The 26,781-nt window shown below is 39.0% G+C and overlaps 1 protein-coding gene across 2 annotated transcripts; it reads left to right on the forward strand.

Annotated features, from left to right (window-relative positions):
* Positions 1–20,227: 20,227 nt before the first annotated feature.
* LOC109430195 (UDP-N-acetylglucosamine transferase subunit ALG13 homolog) lies at positions 20,228–21,162 on the forward strand. Of its 2 annotated transcripts, none has more exons than XM_062848577.1 (2): positions 20,228–20,365; positions 20,507–21,162. In XM_062848577.1, the coding sequence occupies exon 2, from the start codon at positions 20,519–20,521 to the stop codon at positions 21,029–21,031; it is 513 nt and encodes a 170-aa protein (XP_062704561.1). In that variant the 5' UTR covers positions 20,228–20,365; positions 20,507–20,518; the 3' UTR covers positions 21,032–21,162. The 2 variants fall into 2 exon arrangements, with proteins under 2 accessions (XP_062704561.1, XP_019561791.3); XM_019706246.3 differs by having other exon boundaries at positions 20,230–20,427.
* Positions 21,163–26,781: the final 5,619 nt, after the last annotated feature.

Genomic DNA, 26,781 nt, shown 5'->3' on the forward strand with positions numbered 1-26,781 from the left:
ATTACGTTATCTCTACAAAACAATCAGACAATCATAGATTGAACAAACATTCTAAAAACACCGTCTTCAACCAGAGGCTGTACAGACTAAACATTGAACAATCACTAACATTAGGCGATGGACATCACACGAAAAACACCCAATGAAGAATTTCCCATTTGACGGAACTTTTTCACCAACTGGAGCAAGAATCGAACCCACTCTCACAGACATTAAGCTGAAATAAAAACAATGTTGAAAACTTGTAGGTACCTATTTTGTGCTACTTGTTTGTATTCTATGTAAAGCTCTAGAATATTTGTATTTTATAAAGTTTTCAATTACATTTTTACAGCAAATAAGTTAAAGATTTTGTTCAATAAGTGTATCATTTAAATATTATTTATTGCTCAGTTTTACAACAACGCACTTCATATTATCATTCAGTATCTAAAGCATAAAAGACATTGTCTTAAGTTTTCATGAATAAAAATAAATAATAAATAATAATATTTAAGACATTGTTTACAAAAAAAAAACAATATTAAAAAAAACCTTTTAAAATCACTTTTTCCATTTATTTGAGAAATATGAAAAAAAAACTTTTTTCGGATGTCCACGTGGACATTGAGGGAGGGGGGTAGGGGTCAATGAAAAGTCCACGCTTGTCCACGGGGAGGGGGGAGGGGGTAAAAAACCATGAATTTTCTGTCCACGTGGTATATGGACGGCCCCTAACCATGAAAATGACCAGTGACCTCCCTGGCCAACCCGTGGCCACCGGAATGTGCCCTGGAGGAACCTGTTTCGAGGGCATTTTGACCATGACACCAAAACTAGGCATGCGACGGCTCTATCTTCATAATTTTTCATATCCATCATCTTAGTAATCATGAAAATGATCAGTAACCTCCCTGGCCATCCCGTGGCCACTGGACTTTGCCTTGAAGGAACCTGTTTTGAGCACAACTTTGACCAAGCCGCCAAAACTAGGCATGCAATTTCTCTATCTTTTTGATGTTATATATCCATCATCTAAAAGGTAAATCGCCAATTCCCGACAAGAAAAATATATCAAGTTTATAACACATTGTGTTATGATGATATGAAATTTTTCTATAACTTATTTTGTTATAAACTAGATGCAGGATGATGTTAAAATAACTAAAACTGTAACAAAAAGTAAACCGGTCTAATCAAAATAATAACCTATTTTGTTATAATCAGAACAAAATTATAACACAATATGATATAAATTTTAGCTTCAAGAAAACTAGTTTCTATCATATTTTGATACAATTATGTAAAATGATGTTCTGAATGTCAAAGAATCAGAACTAAATTATTTCACAATGGGTTATTGAATGACATTTATAACATAATATGATACAATCGAGTTATAATATTTTTAAACACCAATGATGTTAAACATGATTATATCACAATGAGTTATACATATCATGGTTTGTTATAATTATGTTATATTTTTGTTAGAATCTACTAGTCGAGTTGTTACACACCTTTAAATTTCGCCAATTGTTGAAGATCTCATAAGCAAAGCATGGAGTCTGCAACAATTAGCAAGTTTTAAAGGTGTGCAATAATTGACGATTCACCCTAAGTAACCGTGAAAAAGACCAGCGCTCACGGTTCCTACTCTATATGAGGGTGGTCATGCATATAATTTTCGCTTATAATTTGATACCTATTTCCCACCCAAAAGCGTTTATTGTATTGTATAAAAATATGTTCAATCTTGTTTTGTAATTTTCGAATAGAAAGAAATAAAAAATATTTTTTTTTGCTTCACGGAGCCGAAATTTTTTGTTTTGTGGTTTTGGTTACCAACTGATTTTTATACAGTCATACCTCGGTATAACGTATCCTCGATATTACGTAACTCAATATAACGTAACTTTTACCTCGATATAACGTAACTTTTTTATGGTTCCAATGTTTTGCTAAGCGTGATTCACGGAATAGACTTTATGATATTATGCTCCTTCTGGAACCAAGTCTGCTAGCCAGTTTAGCGTTATACGAACAATTTCTCAGTTATATGATAGTTTTCGGTGTCAGCAAATTTGTTTAGCTGCTAACTGCAACATGTTTACGTTTCACTTAACGAATGAAGTTGAGTAACTGCAACGCCTGACAGATGTCATCAAGCCATCAATTGATGTAAAATGAATGTGAACTTCATGTGACTGTTCATAGGCCAGAGAAACTTATTCACCTAGCGTGAATGAGGATAAAGCATCAGTTACTTTTGCATTTTGTTATATGAAGATCCTGCTTTTTCTCTTCGTTTAATTCATCCACATTCATTCAATTCCTCCAGCCTATTAGGGCAAACATGGCACATCATTTTGACGTTTGGCGGTGCGATAACTCCAAATTTGTTGAACTTACCGGATTTACAGGTAAGAAGCATTGCAGTTAAAACCGTTTGCACCGACCGAACGTCTACTGTACTTATTCTTGACATATCATTCCTACTGAAACATAGCCTTCAAACTCCAAAAGACATGACAGTAGACAGCAGTGGAAGCAAATTCGGTTTCATGCGATACTGCGAGTTATAACGCCGGGGCAAGTCCGCCTTGTCTTAGAAGAACCCTGCAGAAAGTCGCTTAAGAAATTCTTTGATAAATCCCTAGAGAAATTTCTTGATAAATTTCTGGCGAAATTTCGTGGTATATCCCCCGGATGAATTTCCACCAAAATATGCAAAGGTGTTCTTGGTATAATTCCTAAAGGAATTCATGGAATAATCACATGAAGAATTTATGTAGAAAACCAGCGGGAATTTTTGGAGGGATTCAAAGCAAACTTCTAGAGGAATCACAGCGAGAATCTATGGAAAAGGTGAAATTCCTGAAGGAATCATTAAAGGAAGTGCTTAAAAAGAAAATGAGGCATCCCTGGAGTAATTTAGCAGGGTTTCCTGGAATCAGCAATCTTTGATTGAATCTCTGAAGAAATTCCTGGTGGTTTATGCCGAAATCCTAGCATGAGTTTTTGGAAGAATTTCCGGTGAAATCCTTGGAAAAAAATTACTTATGAGATGTGCAACAATTGGCGAGTTTTTAAGGTGTGTAACAATTGGCGATTTACCCTAGATGATGGATATATAACATCAAAAAGATAGAGAAATTGCATGCCTAGTTTTGGCGCCTTGGTCAAAATTGTTCTCAAAACAGGTTGCTTCAAGGCAAAGTCCAGTAGCCACAGGATGGCCAGGGAGGTCACTGGTCCTTTTCATGGTTACTAAGATGATGGATATGGAAAATCAGTAAGATAGAGCTGTCGCAAGCCTAGTTTTGGCGTCAAAGCCAAAATGTCCACGAAACAGGTTTCTCCAGGGCACATTCCGTTGGCCACGGGTTGGCCAGGGAGGTCACTGGTCATTTTCATGGTTACTAAAATAATGGATATGGAAAATCATGAAGATAGAGCCGTCGCATGCCTAGTTTCAGTGTCATGGTCATAATGTCCTCGAAACAGGTTCCTCCAGGGCACATTCCGGTGGCCACGGGTTAGCCAGGGAGGTCACTGGTCATTTTCATGGTTACTAAGATGATGAATATGAAAAATCATGAAGATAGAGCCGTCGCATGCCTAGTTTTAGCGCCTTGTTCGAAATTGTTCTCAAAACAGGTTCCTTCAAGGCGAAGTCCAGTAGCCACGGGATGGCCAGGGAGGTCACTGGTCCTTTTCATGGTTACTAAGATGATGGATATGGAAAATCAGGAAGATAGAGCCGTCGCAAGCCTAGTTTTGGCGTCAAAGCCAAAATGTCCACGAAACTGGTTCCTCCAGGGCACATTCCGGTGGCCACGGTTTGGCCAGGGAGGTCACTGATTATTTTCATGGTTACTAAGATGATGGATATGAAAAATCATGAAAATAGAGCCAGCACAAGCCTAGTTTTGGTGTCATGGTCAAAATTTCCTCGTAACAGGTTCCTCCAGGGCACATTCCGTTGGCCACGGGTTGGCCAGGGAGGTCACTGGTCATTTTCATGGTTACTAAGATGATGGATATGAAAAATCATGAAGATAGAGCCGTCGCATGCCTAGTTTTTGTGTCATGGTCAAAATGTCCTCGAAACAGGTTCCTCCAGGGCACATTCCGGTGGCCACGGGTTAACCAGGGAGGTCACTGGTCATTTTCATGGTTACTAAGATGATGTACATGAAAAATCATGAAAATAGAGCCAGCACAAGCCTAGTTTTGGTGTCATGGTCAAAATGTCCTCGAAACAGGTTCCTCCAGGGCACATTCCGGTGGCCACGGGTTAACCAGGGAGGTCACTGGTCATTTTCATGGTTACTAAGATGATGTACATGAAAAATCATGAAAATAGAGCCGGCGCATGCCTAGTTTTGGTGCCATAACTGAAATGTCCACGAAACAGGTTCCCGCGAGGGCCATTCCGACACCCGGGACAGGACCAGATCGTGTTGACCGGTTCCACATGTCCACTATCAGACGCGCATTATCCAGTTGGACATTTTTGCCGCACGGTGTGTTTATAGAGCAACTTTAAAACAAAAAAATAAGTAAGTCTGAAATTTTGCCCAATGATACTTTGGGCCATTCCCTTCAATTTGCCGGGTCGGCGGAAATCATCCATCGGGGGGTCTAGAACAAAAATTTTTTTTGAAGGTTTTTCGTGCAAAAACTGTCAAAAGCTCATATTGTAAATTATTACATCTCCTACAAATAGTCACAACTTTTTTGTCTTTAAAGATAGAATCATAAAATATTTAGGCGTTTCGAAGTAGTATGCGTAGATGACTATGTGAAAATTGCATTGAAATATGTTGAATGGTTTTCAAATAATAGCAAAACTATCAAACGCATTCTAAAATACTAAGCTTAGTAGCACAGGTCCAATGAAATATCTATATATTTTTTATATAATAATACATGAAAAATATTTAATTCTAAGCACCTTGAGTCATTATGATGGCGGTACTGTGAAAACTTGTTTTTTAAATGATGAACAGATACATAGTCAAATACATGAAAGGAAAACACACACACTGCCATTATGTAGCTTTTCACATAAGTATCAATTATTTATTTCAAGAACGTTCAAAGTGTTCATTTTTTTTTTCAATTTTTAATAATTAAGGTCTTATCTTAGTATCAAATTGCAAGCTAAAGGCTTTAGGGGAGCGTAGCCCAATAGTTTGGAATACAAAAAAAAAACTGTTTGTTATTTTTTCGAAAGATATAGTTTTATGTTGAAAATATTCTACTAGTAAACAACGCCATAACCATGCCATGGTTGGCTTTAAATTGCACCGAAAATATTTTTTTTAAACATCATATACAAATTGATAAGACTTTTTAAATAATTGTTATCAAATTGCTTTTCCTAGGCTTTATGCTGAACAGGCTATTTTCATGCTTAATGTGGAATCATTTTCAATAAATACTCCGTTCTTTCAACTAATCTTTCAGTACAAATTATCAGTTATTTGTAATTAAATGGTGGCATAAACAATAAGCATCATATTGCTATTAAATTCAAAAACAAACTTAAGTTAAGGTCCAACAGCTATGTCAAATATCGTGGAATAATCCGGAAACTATGTTTAGTACCGTAAAGTTGCCCTTGATCGAATATTGCCCAACTGAATTCTGTTTTGAATTCAGTTCTCGTTATTGTTTTCTTCATGACAGTGTTTCAATGTAGACTCATACCCACAACTTCAATATTATTATGAGGTCTTCAACAGAGTTCACTTGTTTTTATTCTTTGACTAAGGTGAAATACTATTTAATTTTGAGCTTGTAAACATTAGTTCCAAAATAATTTAGTTTCTGTAAAAAGTACTCAACAGAGATGTTGAGAAAAACAGAGATCCTCAAAACAGAGATGTTTCTCAATCCTCGAATGCTTTTCGCGGCTTACCAATTAACATTCAAAAAAATTTTTGGGGTGAGCCGACATGCTCAGCAATCATGATAATTGGATTTATTATAGGATTCGTAATAGAGGCATACTTGTACTTGTGAACAAGTATACGCAAAACCACGTTCTTGAAATAAATAATTATTACTTGAAAAGTTACATAATGGCAGTGTGTCACAGCACTGCCATCATAATGACTCAAGGTGCTTAGAATTAAATATTTTTCATGTATTATTAAATAAAAAAATATAGATATTTTGTTGAACTTTTGCTACTAAGCTTAGTATTTTGGAATGCGTTTGATAGTTTTGCTATTATTTGAAAACCATTCAACATATTCCAATGAAATTTTCACACAGTCATCTACGCATACTACTTCGAAACGTCGAAAAATTTTATGGTTCTATCTTCAAAGACAAAAAAGTTGTGACTATTTGTAGGAGATGCAATAATTTACAATATGAGCTTTCAACAGTTTTTGCATGAAAAACCTTCAAAAAAAAATTTTGTTCTAGATCCCCCGATGGATGATTTCCACCGACCCAGCAAATTGAAGGGAATGGCCCAAAGTATCATTGAGCAAAATTTCAGACTTACTTATTTTTTTATTATAAAGTTGTTCTACACAACACACCGTGGCCGAAGACACCAACATTGTATCTAGTAAAGCATATAAACCATAATTGAAAACGTTTGCCGTGTACTGAGTACACGACGCGACCGCTCGTGTAACGGTCTGGTTCACAAAAAAGTTACGCCAGCGGTCGCGCCGGTGTACTGAGTACACATTTAAAATGTGAGGTTAGAATTACGTATTTTTCGAGTACTTTCCGTGCATTTTTTCATTTTTTTTCTGCCTTACTAACAAGAAGAAGAGTGGATCTTGGAATAGGACCAACACCCGGTTCAATTTGGTGCGAATTTCGATTATTTTTTTGCATTTTTCTGAGACGCGTGTACTCAGTACACGCAAGCGACTGATGGTGGGTTAAGGTCAATGTTGGATCTCGCATCGTACTCGGCGTCGTCGTTGGCTGTTACACACGCTAGCAGCGCTATACGCAGAGCAGCAGCAACAGCCCATTCAACTATTGTGAATTGTCTCCTTTTCATTGCTAAGCAGTTAATGCCCAGAGCAACGGTAGGCATGATAAAGCGTGCTACCGTGCGCTTTGTTGCTTTATACTTATCCGTACTGCTTCCCCTATAAAATGTTAGTGTGCTATATCATATCACCGCCGTGTGAAGCACTTCCACACGGTGGTGCGAAAATCGTTCTAAATCGTTCTTATTTGAATCAGCGTATACTTTTCTCTCGTCGTTTGGAGTCCCGTCGGTTAATTAAAAGTAGGGGAGAATGGGGAGACTTGATCCCTTCACGCAGAAAAATATATTTTAAATTCTAAAATAAACAACTTTGAAACAAAAATAAAATAGCATTGATCCACGGCCTAAGTGCAATTTTTATTGAATCAAAAACATCCAGTATTAGCTTCAAAGCATTTATTTTGTTGTTTTTAAGTCCAGCTGTCATGAGCCCGAATGTAAATTCAAAGTGTAAAATATTTGATTCTAATATTCATTTTCATTGAAACAAATATATTACTACTTTATTTCAAAAATATTTATTTTTGAATTAAAAAACACATATTTTTGAATCAAATAGTTTTTTTTTGTTTTAAAAATAATACTATTTGATAATAATATATTTCAAGAGACCTGCTTTGATTGATTGCGATCTTATGAATACTGAGAACATGTGATCAAAATGCTCCCATTAGTTATAAGATCGTATTCAATCAAAGCAGATAATCCAATAGAATTGGATAAAACTTTTTAGGGGCAATATTTACTATATTTACCTAATGACATATTCTTAATAAAAGTTTTTAGAATTTTGCAGTTTTATATTTTTCGCAGTTGCCTTTTGTTGCATCAGCAATAGCCGGTGGAGGTGGGTGGAAGCGGCGTAGTTGCAGACGCAGGTTCCGCCGAGGCAGATTCGGCGGAAGGTTCGATGGATAACTGAGGAAGATTATGTAAATCAAAAAGGGTTTCCTTAGAAAACATTAGTTTATGAATAGTAGAAGCTTACCAGATCTTTTCTTCCTATCCGCTAGAAACGACTACAGAGTGAGTTCCTCGAGTTTCTAGCGCTCGATTATCCTGAACAGGTTACCTGTGTATCCGTTATTTAGAAGGAATGATATGAATTTTAGAAATAAATACTAAGTTTCACTTCATTGTGCTTACCAATAAAGGCACCAAACATTTTACAGAAAAAAAAATGTTTTACGACCTCTTTTTCGACAATTTCGTCTTTTAGTTTTTCACTTTATAACAATAAAAACAAAATAGCGACGGATACACTTGTGCAAAATGCTGTATTTATTTTAAAGTAGTTATTTTTTTCAAATCAAAAACACAACGACTTTGTTTCTAATACATTTATTTTAGAATCAAAGTGGCTTAGTATTAGAATCAAATACTAATTTGCTTTGATTCTAAAAACAGTAATGAATTTGAATCAAAGTGGTAATGCATTTGTTTCAAATATGCGACATTTTTCTGCGTGTTTTCTTAATTTACCTGAAACTTGAAGAAAAAACACAAAACTAGATCCGATTTTCGTACAAAATGGCAGGTAAACATCTATTGCAAGTTAATACACAACAGAAGGCCTTTAAATTATTGTTAAAGTTTTCAAAACTGTGTTTTATGGAGGCATGTCTTATAATGTATTTTTAAAAAATGGGTGACACTTGATCCCCCTTTGATAAATCATGTGCTCAAAGGGAAAATAATTCCAGAGTCTTCCTATTCATTTTCTTTTCGAGTTTCCTTGTATTTTAGATGAATATGGAGTGTTTGAAATTGTAAGATTTCCTTAAATTTTAAAGGATATGCCGATTTTTCAAAATGGGGAGACTTGATCTCCCGTTTATTGGTTTGTACTAAAGTTATAATTATCTGACACATTTTATCGTTGAATAGACTAGAATTCCAAGTAAATAGAGGCTTCCGAATAGAATTTTATTTTTCACATGAATAATGTGTGTGTAACCCTCGAGGGATCAAGTCTCCCCATGTCACTGTTGTGTATACTAAGCTGAATTAATCAAAATATGTTTTTTTTTTTTTTTTTAACTAGTTCGTTTATTTATGGCTCAATCGCGTGCAACGCTTTACGGAGCCGAGATTCATTTTTTTGTATTCTATTACATACAACGTTATTGCTTTCTTATGTCAAGGTTAGTACTGGGAGGAGGCCAGGGTACTCGTGGCTGCTCGAGGTTAGCGGGTCACATAATTTTTAAGGAAAGGCATGGTCAGGATAAGGTTTCAGGGTTTGCAGTAGCACATCCGGGAGGTATAATGGCTTTTGGCGTCGCCTCTGGTGTTGGCATGGGCTTGTCACGGATTCTCATCTGCCGGGTGGCCAGGAACATAACACAAAAGGACAAAACACAGAGAAAAAAAAAACTGAAGCGAAAAAAAAAAAAACACAGGGAGATTAAACCTTTATACAACACATGCGAAGGAAATCATAAAGGGACCGCATATAGATAAGATCACGGGTTCCCAAAACATCTCTTACTGGAACAAAGGGTTGTCTACCTCGGGCCTCAAGGGTATCCAATAGTAGCGCTCTGGAGGCGTCATTATCCGGGCATTGCCAAACTACGTGGTCGATGTCATCATAACCGGAACCGCACTTAGTACAAAGATTGTCGAGCGCAAGATTTATTCTATGCAAATGTACGCCTAGCGAGTAATGGTTGGACATGAGTCTTGACATCACGCGTATGAAGTCTCGACCTACATCCAAACCGTAATGCCACGCTCGCAAAGAAACATTAGGAATAATAGAATGTAACCACCGTCCCAGTTGGCCATCTCGCCAATCATGTTGCCAACTTTGAAGAGAACTTTGACGAACCAAATAGAAAAATTCATCATGTGAAATTCTTCTATCATATATCTCGCCTTCCTGAGCGCCCACCTTTGCGAGAGAATCCGCCTTCTCATTGCCATAAATTGAGCAATGTGAGGGGACCCATACAAAGGTAATCTTGTATGATCTTTCGACCAGTGCATACATCTGCTCTCTTATTTTTGTAAGAAAGTAAGATGCATGCTTTACAGGTTTCATCGACCGGAGTGCCTCAATAGAACTAAGGCTATCCGAGAAGATGAAGAAATGGTCTGCGGGCATGTTGGAAATCATCCCCAAAGCAAAGTCAATTGCTGCCAGCTCAGCAACATAAACAGAACAAGGTTCTTGAAGTTTCCGGAAGGCGGTGGAGTTTTCATTGAAGACACCGAAGCCAGTGGATCCATTTATTCGAGACCCATCAGTAAAGAATCTCTTAGAGGAATTGACATTTTGGTACTTTTCGTTAAAAATGCGAGGAATGGATATACACCGAAGTTGATCTGGTATTCCCTGAATAGCTTGTTTCATGGACAGATCGTATTTAACAGAGGAACTGTCATTGGTGAAGTGTACACGAGGAGGGTTATAACTTGGTAGGCTTATGTCAGACGACATGTAGAACAGATAGATTCTCATGAATTTTGACTGAGTGTTCAAACTGAGCATTTCTTCGAAGTTTTCAATAACGCGTGTGTTGCTCACTCCACACTTGATAAGTAACCTTAGCGAGAGTTCCCAGAAGCGGTTCTGGAGAGGTTTCACCCCTGCCAGGACCTCTAGGCTCGCATTATGCGTTGAGTGCATGCAGCCAAGGGCAATACGCAAACAACGATATTGAATTCCAGCTTTATTAGGTGGCAGTTTGCTGCTGAGTGGAAGCAGAAAGAGCCATACTCAATAACAGAGAGAATAGTCGTTTTGTAAAGTTTTATGAGGTCTTCCGGGTGAGCACCCCACCATGTTCCGGTAATTGTGCGTAGAAAATTGATCCTTTGTTGACATTTTTGCACCAAATACTTGATCTGGGTACCCCAAGTGCCTTTTGAATCAAACCAGACCCCAAGGTATTTCGAAGTCAAAGATTGGTCGATTTCAATTCCCAAAAGATTGAGTTTCAGTTGGGCTGGGTTCCGCTTTCTAGAAAATACAACCAATTGAGTTTTTTGCGGAGCAAACTCGATCCCCAAATCTCTTGCCCAGATTGACAGATTATTTAGAGAATTTTGCAATGGTCTTTGCAACATTTCAGCATGTGGGCCTTTTAGAGAAACCACAGCATCATCTGCAAGTTGTCTTAGCGTGCATTGTCCTTCCAAGCAACTATCAATGTCTTTCACGTAAAAATTATAAAGCAAGGGACTTAAACATGAGCCTTGGGGAAGGCCCATGTAGCTAATTCTGGAAGTTGTCAGTTGTCCGAGATTGAAGCTCATATGTTTTTCTGACAACAAATTATACAAGAAATTATTTAAAATTCCTGGAAGTCCACTATTGTGCAGTTTTTCTGACAATATTCCTATGGAAACCGAATCAAAGGCGCCCTTAATATCCAAGAAAACTGAAGCCAGTTGCTCCTTTTCCGCATAGGCCAGTTGAATATCTGTTGAAAGCAACGCTAGACAATCGTTTGTTCCTTTGCCCTTGCGAAACCCGAACTGTGTATTTGAAAGCAAGTTATTCGATTCGACCCAATGGTCGAGTCGCGATAAGATCATTTTTTCTAACAATTTCCTTAAACATGATAACATAGCAATTGGGCGGTATGAATTATGATCAGACGCTGGTTTACCAGGCTTTTGAATAGCTATTACTTTGACCTGTCTCCATTCTGGCGGAACGATGTTGTTCTCCATGAATGAGTTGAACAGATCTAGTAATCGTCTTTTCGCGATATCTGGGAGATTCTTAAGAAGATTGAACTTGATCATATCGCGTCCCGGAGCGGAGTTATTTGATGAAAGAAGAGCCATAGAAAATTCCAGCATAGTGAAGGGTCTGTCCAGAGAACCGTTTGTTGAGGATGTTTCCCAAGAAATCGGTTGTGCTGGGACTGAGTCTGGGCAGACCTTTTTCGCGAAGCTGAATATCCAACGGTTGGAGTATTCGTCACTCTCATTAGAAGAACAGTGGTTTCGCATGTTGCGAGCCACTCTCCAAAGCGTTGTCATTGAAGTTTCTCTAGAGAGGCCCTCAATGAAGTGTCGCCAATAACTACGCTTTTTCGCTTTCAGCAGGTTCTTCAGCTGTTTTTCGAGCTTAGCATACTCTTGATAAAGATCTGAAGTACCATGCCTACGAAAAGCTTTGAAAGCATCAGATTTTTTAAGATACAACTGGGTGCAATCATCATCCCAGGCTATTGTGGCTGGTCTTCTTTTGAAGGTTGCACTTGGAACTCGTCGTTTTTGTGATTCTAATGCACTCTTGTATATCAGTTCAGACAGGAATCGATACTCATCCAAAGGTGGGAGGGGGTTGAATGATTCGATGCCAAAAGATACCGCTTCTGCAAATTTTTGCCAATCGATATTCCTTGTGAGGTCAAAAGGAACCTGAATTGGTTGGTCTGACCTTTCACTATTATGCTTTATGGTGGTTATAATGGGCAAGTGATCACTACCATGAGGATCCTCGATTACCTTCCACAAGCAATCGAATGATAGTGAACTTGATCCCAGTGATAGGTCAAGACGACTTTCTTTGCCGTCAGATGCAATACGTGTCACTTCACCTGTATTTAAAATGTTCAAATTGAAATCGTCGCACAAATCATAGAAAATGGCCGCTCTATTATCGTCATATGGTTCGCCCCACCCTGTACCATGTGCGTTCATATCACCCAGAATTAAAACTGGATGTGATAGTGAAGAAACCGCATTCCAAAGATGACGGCGGTTAATTGAAATTCTTGGAGGAATGTAAACGGAAGCTACGCAAAGATCTTTACCCTTTACGTTTATTTGGCAAGCGACGATTTCTACGCCAGGATGAGTTGAGATTGGAATTTTATAAAATGAGTAACTTTTTTTGATCCCCAAAAGTACTCCTCCGTAATGATCATCTCGGTCCTGGCGAATAATGTTGAAATCGTGGAAGTTGAGTTCGTCTTCAGAAGAAAGCCATGTTTCACAAAGTGCAAATATATCACAATCAGAGTTGTGAATCAAAAATTTAAACAGGTCTAATTTAGGTTTTAAACTATGACAGTTCCACTGTAGTACAGTGATCATATCTTGAACCTCGGTTGATGAATTATCCATCAAAAGATATGATCGAAGCAAGGAGGGGCCATGATTGTGTCAAATTCCGAAGATACTCTTCTACTGCTTGGAGAAAAATGTCTAGTATGCCTCTGAAGGAGTCGGAAAGTCCGAGGGCATCATATAAGCGATCAACGAGGGCCCTAAAAGTGAACAGTCCTCGTTTGGGCTTGATAGGTTTTGCTGAAATGCGAGGAGCTTTTGTGGCTTTTTTCTTGCCACCTTGTCGAGAATTTCTTATTGAAGTATACTTAACAGTTGGAGGCGGAGGTTCTAGGTCCTTGCTACAGCAAGGAACTGCGCCTTCAGAGACCTGCTTCTTCGGAGTTTTTAAATTCCCTCCACCTCCTTTGGTAGTTGTCAAACTTTTGAGGGAAGACTTTAAGAAAACCTTTCGGCGCAATCCCGGAGAAGATGGTGACTTCCTTTTTCCGGATGCGTGTACCTCCGAAAAAGATCCACCCTCATCAGTTTCGCCATCGTCCTGATCATCGGAAGACAACTCCTGATAGGGATTTTCAACTGGGACAGCTGACTCAGACATTATAGCGGGCGGATTCAATGATTTCACCATTTTCGCGTATGTCTTCTTGGAGCGCTTGATTATGGAGCGACTCTCATTTTGAATACGCTTTTTATAGGCCGGGCATTTTTGCAAGTCGTGAAGTTCTCTACCACAGTAGCTACATTTTTCAGCTTCCTGTGAGCAAGACTCGTCGAGATGAGCTTGGTTGCATTTGCCACAACGGGGCTTGTTGTCGCAAAAGCTAGCACTGTGACCAAACTGCTTGCATTTGGTACAATTAAAAACCTTCGGCCTAAAAAGACGTACTGTGTAAAAAGCATTATCAATTACCACAAATTCTGGGAGGACGGAGCCTGGGAATGTCACTCGAAAAGCCCCTGACGGTGAGTAAACTTTCTTGTCACCTTCCATGGATGCCTTTTGAAGAGGTTTGCAATCAAGAATACTCACATCAGCGATCGACCTATTATTGAACCGGCCTACACCGGTCTTAATGGCGTCGCAGGTCAGCGTTTCGTCGAGGATCTTCCCCTCCACCTCCACTTCTTGTGCATTTATGTATAGGGCATATTCACATGAGAACAACTCGTGCTGGACAATTTCATTTGCTGCTTTGTAACTAGGTGCGGTTACACGCAGCTTGGACTGTTTCACTTGGTGAATAACAGTCCCGGGATACTTACGCGTCAGCTCTCGAGAGATTGAGAGCACATTCAAAGGTTTGCATTTGCGCCGGAAATAGACAACCCAAGGCCCAGGCGAAGATGGCTGGTAAAACCGCGTCCGAGCAATAATATCTTTAGGAGGCGATCCGCCTCCATTCGGATCGTCCATGTAGTAGTAAAGTCTACCACAAGCAAAAGACAATTGTCTATTGCAAATTAACTTTTATATTGACGCACACTATATGACACGTCAACTAAATGGTAATAATAATAAGCAAAGGGAAGACGAGAAAAAAAAGAAAAAAAAACTATTTACAACTTCTCAAATCAACTTTCAAAATAACTTTTATTTTGACGCACACTGTATGGGGCGTCAATAAAATAATAAAAATAATAAACAAGAAAAAAAAAAATAAGCAAAAAAAAAAAAAAAAAGCAAACTATTTACAACTTCTCACTTTGACCCACAGGTCGTGAGTTGAGAACCACTGCTATGGACTAGCAGACACACTGAAATAATTCTAAGAGCCTATTTTATCAGACACCACATATACATTGTACCCCTAGTCTGACACGTTCACTTCAAATGAATCGTTATACGTATCATTTAATAAACAGTTCCGATTGAAAAACCTTCTAATAAAACTAAATGACACTTGCACATATCGGAGTTATATGCACATAACACGATCGATACATTAGCTGTGCATATAACTTTGACCAGGTGGAAAAGCAACATTGGCAGATAAAGTTGAACACGTTTTGCAGAATTCCGCAATTCCAGTAAGTGAGCTTCGTGGTCGTGTGGCTAGCGGCGTCGGTCATTTGGGTTTTGTGAGTTCGATTCCCGCTCCAGCCTAAGAAAACTTTTTTTCAATATATTAAAGATATTATTGGAATTGCATATGCAATGGCGCACCCAGCCCACATGATAGAAGTAAAATGCATGGCATATAACAGTATCATGGCCATCTGAGAGTCATACCACATGCGTCGAATATAACTCTCACTTCCTATTTTCAACCTCAGATTAGATTCATATGATATTCCAATAGTGCAGTAATATATGACTGGCATATAACTGCGATCGAGAGAGTTGGCTCAGTGCAGACAACCATCACTTGATCACGTGATAGACTGCGGCGGTTCGGTAACAATAGAACGAGAGCGTATGTCGAAAATACTTATCCACAGGCTGTAGGTAGCTTTTCGATGATGACGACTCGGGGGTACACACAGAGTGGAGTCTGTTGCTGTTGTTCGTCGCACCCTCCGTACTCACTGCCGCTTTCGATGTTGTCGGGCCCACGAACGGTGGCGTGGGTTAATAATTGATGGTGGAATCGTACACAAAAATGTGTCGACTTCCTTCACGACGATCGCGATTCGCCTAAGACAAACACTTTCGTCCTCGGTGGGGGAAAACGCGGGATATAAAAAACCACTTCTGTGGAGAAAAAAACTCCACCGGCTACGGAAACGATTGTCTGCGATGGAGACGCGGTAAACACAACCGGCTACTACAAGCGATCGGTAAGGAATGAATCAAAATATGTTAACAACAGCCTTATTTGGATAAATAAGTTTGAAAGTATTTTATTTGAACTATGTGCTGTGATATTTTGACACGATTTGGTTCAACTTTCACAAAGTTATTGAGATTTTTCGGAATCGTCTAAAAGATTTCTGAGAACTGAAAACAAATCATCAGCCGTTAAAAAATAATGCATACCTCCAGGATGTTTTTTTTAGAAGATCTCTCAGGAAGATCTCGACAGAAGTAACTTCAGAAATTCAATTAAAGAATTCAAAGATGCGTCCTAGAGATACATCAGAGATTCATCCAGAAGAAGATCCTTCACGGATTCTCATAGGAGGTCCTTCAGAGATTAGTCTGAGAGTTCCTTCAAGGATTCCTTCCGAAGTTCCTTCAGGAGTTCCTGCAGGAATTTCTTTGGGAACTGGTCCAGAAATTTCCTCAGAGATTCCTCCAGGAGATCCTTCAGAAATTCCAGGAATTTGTTCAAGAATCCCTCCTGAAATTTCTTCAGAGCCTCTTGGAAATACTTCGAAATGCCTAGAATTTTTTTTCAGAGATTCTTTCAGGAGTTTTTCTAAGGATTGCTCTACAAGTTCCTTCGGTGATCTCTCAGGGATCTCCCTAATAGCTCCAGGAGGATTCAGAGATGCCTCCAGGTGTTTATTAGGAATTACTTCAGAAGTTCCCTAAGCTATTTCAACGGGAGTTCGTTCATGTATCCTTCGAGAAGTCCCTTTAAAGATTCTTTTAGGAGGATTCATAAATGCCACCTGGAGATCCATCAAAATTCCCGTGAGAAGTTTCTTCATTAGTTTCTGCAGGAGGTCTTTAGAAATTAGTCTAGGAGTTCCTACAGGGATTCCTTCTGAAGTACCTTTAGAAATACCAACAGGAGTTCTTTCCAGAAATTCCATCAGAGATTTCTCCAGGAGTTTCAGGGATTCTTGCAGATGTTTCTTCAGAGATCCCTCCAGAATTTCTTCAGGGATTCCTACAGAAGTTCCTTCAGAGAATCTTATACGAAGATCCAAGGATACCTCCAGGGGAATTCAGGGATTACCCCAGAAGTTTATTCAGGGATTCCTATTTAAGAGTTCCTTCCAAGATTCCTTCAGGATTCCTTAGGGGATTTCACGAGAAGTTCCTTTAGGAATTCTTCCAAGGATTGCTCCTGGGGTTCCTTCAGATTGTAGGTTGAGATTGAGATTTTTCCAGGAAAACTCACGGATGCCTCCAAGAGTTACATCAGAGATTTCTCCAGAAGCTCAAAAAGAAATCCCTACAGGAGTTGTAGGAGTTTCTTCATTAATTCCCTGAGGATTATAACTAGGCATATCTCCAGGATATTCGTGAGGGATCTTTCATGGAGTTTCCACAAGAATTCCTCATGGATTTCCTTCTGGAAATCTTTAGAGCAATTCTTTAGAGAATAGGGTATCGCGCTACTTGGGCGGTGGTTTTCTTCGTCTGTTATTTTCGTTTGTTTTCCACTGTAACTCGGTCAATTTTGAACCGATTGACTTGAAATTTTGTACACGGGTAGATACTATACCTATCTCACCGCATCCCAAGAATTGTGTCAATTGGTTCAAGATTGACTGAGTTATAGTGGAAAACAGACGAATATAGAAGCCCAAGTAGCGCGATTCCCTACCTCCCGTAAATCCTTCCCCCTACCCGCAAAGATCCGCTGAAAATTCTTCGAGGATTCCGCCTGGAAATCCTTTGGATATTCCTACCGGAATACTTTCGAGCATTCTCCTGGAATCCCTGCAAGGATTTCTCGGGAATTTCGGGGATTCCTCCTAGACTTCCTTTGGTGGTTCCCCTGGACTTCCTTCAGTGGTTCCCCTGGACTTCCTTCAGTGGTTCCCCTGGACTTCCTTCGAGGATTCCACCTGGCCTTTTTCCAGGAATTCTTTCGGGGATTCCTCTTGGAATTCCTCCGGAGATTCTTCCTAGATTATCTTTCAGGGGATTCCTCCTAGACTTCCTTCGTGGATTCCTCCTGCAATTCTTTCGGAGATTCCTTCTAATATTCCGTCAAATTTCTTTGGTGGTTCCTCTTAGAATTCCTTCGGAGATTCCACCTGGGTTCCTTATGGAGTTCCTCCAGGGATTTTTCCTGCATTTCATTTAGGGATTCCTCTTGGGCTTCTTTCGGGGATTCCTCCTAGAGTTCATTCTGGAATGTCTTCTGGAATTCCTTCGGGTATTCCTCCTGGATATCCTTCATGGATTCCTCCTGAAATTTCTTCGGGGTTTCCTCCTGGAATTTCTTTGATGGTTTCTTTTAAAATGCCTTCGGAGATTCCTTCTGGATTGGTTCAGGTATTCCTCGTGGAATTCCTTCAGGACCCTTTCTGAAATTCCTATATGGGGTTTTCTTCTGGAATTGCTTCATCGATTTCTCCTATAATTCCTTCGGGGATTCCTCCTGGAATTCCTTTGGATATTTTTCCTGGACTTCCTATGGGGATTCCTCCTGAAAATCCTTCGAGTATTCCGCTTGGAAATGCTTCGGAAATTCCTCCCAGATTTTCTGCAGGCGCTCCTCCTGGGATTTCTGCAGGGATTTCTCTTGTAATTTCTTCGAGGATTTCTCCTGGAATTCCTTCAGGAATTCCTGCTGGACTTCCTTCAGGGATTTCTCCTGAGCTTCCCTCGGGAACTCCTCCTGAAATTCCTTCAGGGATTCCTGCTGGATTTCATTCGAAGATTCCTCCTTAAAACCCTTCGGGGACTCCTTCTAAAGTTCCTTCGAGGATTTCTCCTGAAATTCTTTCGGGAATTCCTCCGGAACGGAGATTACTCTAGGAATTCCTTTGGAAATTCCGGCTGTAATTCCCTTGGGATTCCTGCTTGAATTAATTTGGGGAATCTTCCTGGATTTCCTTCTGAAGTTCCTCGAATACTTCAATCAGGAATTTGTTCAGAATTTTCTGCAGGAATCTCTAAAAGAGATTCTTGAACCGCCAGAGATTCCTGCGGAAGTTTCTTCAGGGTTTCAAACAGCAGTTTCTGCAGAGATTAGTTCAGAATTTTCTTCATGGATTGCTTCAGGAGTTTCTTTCAGGCTCCTCCTAGGATTCAATCAGAGATCCCTCCCTGAAATCATTGGGGGATTCCTTAGTGTAAATAGTGTGACCCTATTATTAAGCTTGATTTGCATTGGAGTAATGCAACATGCATTACATTTAGGATACCGGTAATGTTTCAATATTCCTTTCCAATTATAAATATTTGTTATCCCTAACCTCGAAACAGCCGCGAGTACTTCGGCTCCCCAAACTATTAGTATTATGGCTGTTGACAATTTGAAAAATGTAAACAACGTAAAAACAAAAATGTATAAATCATTTCAGCTCTGTTATGTCCATGTGGCGGCCGAGCTTTCCAAATAAACGAATAAGTAAAAAAAAAGTGTCTCAGTAGGTCTAACGGCAGTGATGGACTCGACCAGAAATAAAAAAGGTATTCATTCTAACGTCTTTGCTTTGCCTATGTTGAAATATGGTCAAATTTTGGTCAAGCCGATTCACGCCGCCGCTGAAAGCTGCCACCGGCGTGACGCTGATGACGCCGCTGCCGCCGGCCAAAAATGGCTGGCCGCCGCCGAGCAAAATATAGTCGGCGCACAGGTCTAATATAAAGACGCTGTTTCAGAGTGCAAGTTATTGAAGAGTTAGGTGTTTTCTGTTAATCATTTGATCGTGGTTTATTGAAACTTTTTTGGTTTTCACAAAAAATATTATTATTCATACAAATATGATATGTTAATCAAAACTCAAAGCTAAGCTCAAATACGCCTATTAGGGTTGATTGAAAAAGTTTTACAAGCCATCCGATGACCGATACACAAGGTGTTGATGGGAGGTGATATATTGAAAAACAATCTTTCATCAATTTATATTACATATCCGGAAAATTAAATATATTTACATATGTAAAATTTGACATAATTGACATCCAAATCATCATAATATCTTCAAGAACAATCACATAATTGATTTACAGCAGTTCTTCCATTGAAACCAAATTGTAGCATCCTCAGCGTTCGAAGCACGTGGATCTAATGGTGATTAGCTTTAATCAACTGATCAATTTCCGCGCAGATCACGGCATATATGTCCTTTTTCATTATTTAATTTATTAATTGTTTCAAGAATTCAATTCAATGTAATCAATAAAGTTTAAGAAATGTTGTACTATAATATATCAGACTCCAATTGATTGCATATTTGTAACGTCATCGCCGTCAACGAAAAAAAATCACTTACTACCACACAATCATCCGTTCCATACCTTTCTTTAATCGTGAAAGCTCTCACGCGTACAAGCCTGACATCATCATATACAACATTATAAAGTTGGCATACAGACAAACCATTGCATGCACTAGGTATCATCAAAACAGAAAACAGACAACACATCACTTCGTTCATAAGATAGTAATCGAGGTTTCTATGAAGATTTTATCAGCATATTAACGCTATTAGACTATCATCCACAGCTACTGACAACCCAAAGTAAGATTTGGTGCTTTAATTAGTTATTTGTATTAAAATCAATAGGAATTTTGATATTTTAGGTAATTGTAAACTTTCTTTGAATCGCAGTAGACTTGATGCATTTATAGTTAATTTATAAAGATCCGATATTCTTTTCAGTCTTAATCCACGATGAAACGACCAACATATGAACGAGTTTTTGTGACCGTCGGAACCACTCAATTCGAGGACCTAATTGATACCGTTATTGATGCACCAGTGGTATCCGAGCTACGAAGAATGGGCTGTAGGAAACTAGTGCTACAAATAGGCCGCGGTAAAGACCCTAAAATCGACAAGGAACTATTAGGGAACGACGTCGAAGTTCGGTTCTACGACCTCAAGGCCAGTATCGCCGAAGACATCCAGCAGGCGGATCTGGTCATCAGTCATGCCGGTGCCGGAAGCTGCATAGAAGTGTTGGGAGCGGCGAAACCACTGGTGGTGGTTGTAAACGAAAAACTGATGGATAACCACCAAACCGAACTGGCTGACCAGCTGGCGCAGGAGGGATACTTGAAGCGATGCACACCGTCAACATTGGCACAAACCTTGGCCGAGAGTGATTTTGGGCAGCTGAAGAAATTTCCGCCGGGATCGGTGCAAGATTTTGTCAGTTTTCTGGATGCGTTTATGGGCTTTTAGAAAGCAGATTTTTTTATGACTTACGTTATACATATTTATTACCGTAGCAATAAGTGAATCTATTACGATTAATTATAGTATTTCTAATAAACATTCTTATACTGTTATATCAATTACAACAGTGATCATCAGTGAATGGAGTCGCTCATTGTTTGTGACAAACAGCTGAATCTTCCCATTTTCTCACAGTTTAATCTTGGATATTTAGGGTATATCATATGTGTGCCATCAGTAATCTCATGCTCTCAAATTCATCCTATTCAAAAACAAGCGATTACTGCACCGATTGATTCCGTTCTTTTTGGTTTCATACGTGCTCACTTCTAATGAAAAATACAGAAATAAGAAACAAAACAAACAACGCTTCATTCCCTTGTTTTTCATAGGAATAAAATGGGAGCCACTTGCTTAATAAGGGAACCAATACCCTAAATAAAGATACAGTAAGCTGTAACGGAAAACCATCAAAAACAAAATATAATAAATTGCTATGAATATCATGCATGAAAACTGCACGTAGTGTAGTATATTATTACACGAAGTTATTACGGAAGGGTCTTGTACCATTTGGGCAGGTGTACCTATTTTGAACACTTGCCGCTATAACTAAGTCAATTTCAAACTGATTGATTTGAAATTTTGTATAGAGTTAGGCACGTACCGTATCTAACTCTGTACAAAAAAATCAAATCAATCGGTTTGAAATTGACTTATTTATAGCGGCAAGTGCCCAAAATAGGTACACCTGCCCAAATGATACAATACCCTATATCAAAGCTTGAATAAAAAATCTAGCATAGCATCTTGCATACAACTTCGCAATATTCAAGTGTTTAAGAAATGAAGCACTAGAGGTTTAGTGGCGCTGTCCACCAGAACACATTTCAAAGCTTATCTACAAATAATACAGTGGATAAGATACAGGGGATACTCAAAATAACTGGGACAGGTAAAATTATCACTTTTCAAAAAAGGTTCAAATCGCTGTAACTTTTCGAAAAGGCCATCAAATAAACTCAAATTTTTACTGTAAGTTCATCAACTAGTTGTGTATCAGCGGTCAAAATTTGGAAAAGATCGGGCCATTCTACACAAAGTTATAAAGGTTCTAGAAAAATGTATAATTACCCGATAGCCAATTTTGAGCTGTTATATCTCCGGATTCAATGATCCGAATGCAATGAAATTTTGAACATTTATGACTTATACAATGAGCTATTAAAAACATTTGACTAAACTTAAATTTTTCCACACGAAAGAAAATTATTTCGATTAGATTATTTTTCTAATATAACACCAATTTATCCAAAACTTCATCATCGTTCTAAAACTCGAGATAGTAATGATAGTTCATTTAAATTCCCTCTAATTGAATTGAATATATTTATGTTCCAAAGGAAAGCAACCAAATAGCCTTCATTAAATTGAAAAAGTAATTGGATGCATATGAAAAATAGATAAATTTAATGAAAAAACATGAAATGAATGAAATCGTCATAACTTTTTTTCTTAATAATAATTTCAAATTAAGTTAACTGGTTTTCAAAGTTCATTATATCGGCACCTACATTTCAAAAGGGCGTAACTGCATTTGGAAGTAATACCTTCTTTCAAAGCTGTAGGTCGTACTGCCTCCCTATTACTCAAACCACCGTGGTTGTCGGAAAGAGGAGAGTTTTTCCCATCTGGTACTTGTTGTGAAAAACATGGAAATCATAACACATGATCCACAGCTTTAAAAGAAGGTGATGATTCCAAAAGCAGTTACGCCCTTTTGAAATGTTGGTGTCGATATTAGTCATAAATGATCAAAATTTCATTGCATTCGGTTCACTGAATTCGGAGATATAACAGCTCAAAGTTGGCTATCAAATAATTATACCCTTTTCTAGAATCTTTATAACTTCGTGTACAGTAGCCCGATCTTTTCCAAATTTGAACCACTGATACACAACTAGTTCATTCGCTTACAGTAAAAATTTGAGAATATTTGATGCCCTTTGCGGAGAGTTACAGCTAGTTGAACATTTTTTGAAAAGAGAAAATTTCACCTGTCCCAGTTATTTTGAGTATCCCCTGTACCTCGTGTTGGTTGATATGAACCGCTGAAAATATAGTTTTCTCACTTTTCTTGTGCAAAATCGTTTACCTTGATGTGTAATCGCCAAAACCCCGTATAAGAAGTGGTTTGGAGTAGCAATTCAGGGTCCACATTCCAACAGTGAAAAAAAATCAAAGTTTGGTTCCAAGGCAGTGAAGTTGATCTTCGTTGATAATTGTGATGATCCGAAAGCCAGTGTACCGGTTACAAAACCCAGAAATAGACGCAATTCATTGAGCAGAGCAATGGTTGCCATGTATACATTTAAGTTTTCCATTCATTTTTCTGGAATTCAACGTTATTATATTTAATATTAACATTTAAATTTCAGAGATTTGATTTACCTTTCAGCTGAGAATAATTGAAATTCATGATTAGATACAAATATACATATAAGAAAAGTACTAGCTATGTGTAGATTTTTAACCCCTAGATTTCAGAATGTGAATACCAGGTCCCAATGCATCACCTGTTCATCGACTTCAAAGCGGCATACGACAGTATCGACCGCACAGAGCTATGGAAAATTATGGACGAGAACAGCTTTCCCGGGAAGCTGACTAGACTGATAAGAGCAACGATGGACGGTGTGCAGAACAGCGTAAGGATTTCGGGTGAACTATCCAGTTCAGAGGTTCCCAAACTTTTTGCTATCGCGGCGCCCTTTGACATTTCCAAAAATGTCGCGGCGCACCAAAGTTTTTCACATTTTTTTTTTTGAATTTTGGGCAACTTTCAATTTACAGTGTGCAAGACAAAATCGTGAAACACTTCTCTAATATCATTTTTTCAGAATTCAATATTTGGAAAACTATTTTTTAAATTAATTTCTTAAAGATAGTTTAAATATTTGTAAGATTCCAAAAATCATGTTGATTTCATCATAGAAGCTTAAAAAAAAGAAGAAACTCAGATGTACAGGTAAAACAAGCTGCTGAATTTCCAAAATTCAATCAAAAATTCTAAAGCGTTTGCAATAATTAAAGAATTCTTATTGAATGAAAATGACTACACAGAGCTTGACCAAAGCTTCAACTTTTTGCGGAAATTGCAAAGCAACACTATTATTATTTTGGAAAATTTCGGCAAACTGGGACACATGAAGAGATTGTAAAGACCTGCCAGGTGAGCTTTGATTGAACTTATTTTCATAAATGTCAAACTTAACCCTTTGGTCCTGGATTGGCCATATATAACCCCATTTATGAAACCGAGCATAACGAGTTCAGCGGAGTTGCCGCAATACTGATGAAACAGTCCGGTTCAAAAAGGTCAAAGCTCTTTACACTACCAGATCGGAAAACCTGCATGCCGCTAAGCTGTTCCGAAGACCTTGTAATTATTCTGAAAAGAACGTAAATAATGTTCATGAAATTAAAACTTTGGACAAGATATAGTAAAATCAAAAGCTAAGCTTATGCTTAAGAATTCCAAAAACAATTTCAAAAGTTTAAATTTTTAAATGTGGTTTAAATTGATATGATTAAATAGGATATCCGAAATCCTATGGAACAATCGAAGAGTCAGGAAAGATTTAAAAAAAATGTGAGCGACACTTGTTTTACTAATAAAAAAAAAAATAAAAGTGTTCCGCAATACAAATAAAGAGTTTGTTTTTTTTTTGTTTCGTCACAAAAGCAAAAATCCTGCGGCGCACCTGGGAAAGGTTCGCGGCGCACCAGGGCGCCGCGGCGCACAGTTTGGGAAGCACTGATCCAAATGTCAATTTCTTGATTTTGCTTTGGCTGACCAAGCCATGTGGGAAATTACACTGTTGAAAATGCTTTGACATCCATGTGCACAACAGAACATGTGCTCGATGAACAAATTGAGATTTGAAATTATGAAAAGAAATCCACGTACTCCGGTGAGACTCGAACTCACGACTCCCAATTCGCTAGACGGGCGCTTCTATTCCTTCAAGCTACGGAGTCACTCGACTATCTCCGTCGCCAGCAGGCCTAGAACTGAACTCGATTCCACAATCGCACATGGTTATCTTCTTTTCACAATCCAAACCCCCTTCGGATGGGATTAGATGAACATCTAACACATTGTCTGTTGTGCACATGTATGTCAAAGCGGGAGAGGAAGTTATTTTTAATTGTCGAGAGCTTCGGGCACTGCCTTCCAATCACTTATTGGTATGGCAATTAGTGTGCAGTCGGACTCTCGACGGGTCGGTCCTCGGCCGACCGAATACGGTAAGGGTGACCGTAGCACCTTACAAATGTCAATTTCTTGATTTTGCTTTGGCTGACCAAGCCATGTGGGAAATTACACTGTTGAAAATGCTTTGACATCCATGTGTAACAGTGTAATTTCCCACATGGCTTGGTCAGCCAAAGCAAAATCAAGAAATTGACATTTGTAAGGTGCTACGGTCACCCTTACCGTATTCGGTCGGCCGAGGACCGACCCGTCGAGAGTCCGACTGCACACTAATTGCCATACCAATAAGTGATTGGAAGGCAGTGCCCGAAGCTCTCGACAATTAAAAATAACTTCCTCTCCCGCTTTGACATACATGTGCACAACAGACAATGTGTTAGATGTTCATCTAATCCCATCCGAAGGGGGTTTGGATTGTGAAAAGAAGATAACCATGTGCGATTGTGGAATCGAGTTCAGTTCTAGGCCTGCTGGCGACGGAGATAGTCGAGTGACTCCGTAGCTTGAAGGAATAGAAGCGCCCGTCTAGCGAATTGGGAGTCGTGAGTTCGAGTCTCACCGGAGTACGTGGATTTCTTTTCATAATTTCAAATCTCAATTTGTTCATCGAGCACATGTTCTGTTGTGCACATGGATGTCAAAGCATTTTCAACAGTGTAATTTCCCACATGGCTTGGTCAGCCAAAGCAAAATCAAGAAATTGACATTTGTAAGGTGCTACGGTCACCCTTACCGTATTCGGTCGGCCGAGGACCGACCCGTCGAGAGTCCGACTGCACACTAATTGCCATACCAATAAGTGATTGGAAGGCAGTGCCCGAAGCTCTCGACAATTAAAAATAACTTCCTCTCCCGCTTTGACATACATGTGCACAACAGACAATGTGTTAGATGTTCATCTAATCCCATCCGAAGGGGGTTTGGATTGTGAAAAGAAGATAACCATGTGCGATTGTGGAATCGAGTTCAGTTCTAGGCCTGCTGGCGACGGAGATAGTCGAGTGACTCCGTAGCTTGAAGGAATAGAAGCGCCCGTCTAGCGAATTGGGAGTCGTGAGTTCGAGTCTCACCGGAGTACGTGGATTTCTTTTCATAATTTCAAATCTCAATTTGTTCATCGAGCACATGTTCTGTTGTGCACATGGATGTCAAAGCATTTTCAACAGAGCACTGATCCAGTTCATTTGAATCTCGATGGGGACTACGACAAGGTGATGGACTTTCCTGCCTACTATTCAACATCGCCCTGGAAGGTGTTATGCGACGAGCCAGGCTCAACAGCCGGGGTACGATCTTCACGAAATCCAGCCAATTTGTATGTTTTGCGGATGACATGGATATTATTGCTAGGACATTTGGAATGGTGGCAGAACAGTACACCCGCCTGAAACGTGAAGCAGCAAAGGTCGGACTGGTGGTGAATGCGGCTAAGACAAAGTACATGCTGGTAGGTGGGACTGAGCGAGACAGGACAAGC

This window comes from Aedes albopictus, chromosome 1, assembly GCF_035046485.1.
Source record: "Aedes albopictus strain Foshan chromosome 1, AalbF5, whole genome shotgun sequence".
NCBI lineage: Eukaryota > Metazoa > Arthropoda > Insecta > Diptera > Culicidae > Aedes > Aedes albopictus.

Bases quoted from the DNA above. Each gene is read 5' to 3' on its own strand.
- LOC109430195 (XM_062848577.1), top strand. From the start codon at position 20,519: ATGAAACGACCAACATATGAACGAGTTTTTGTGACCGTCGGAACCACT.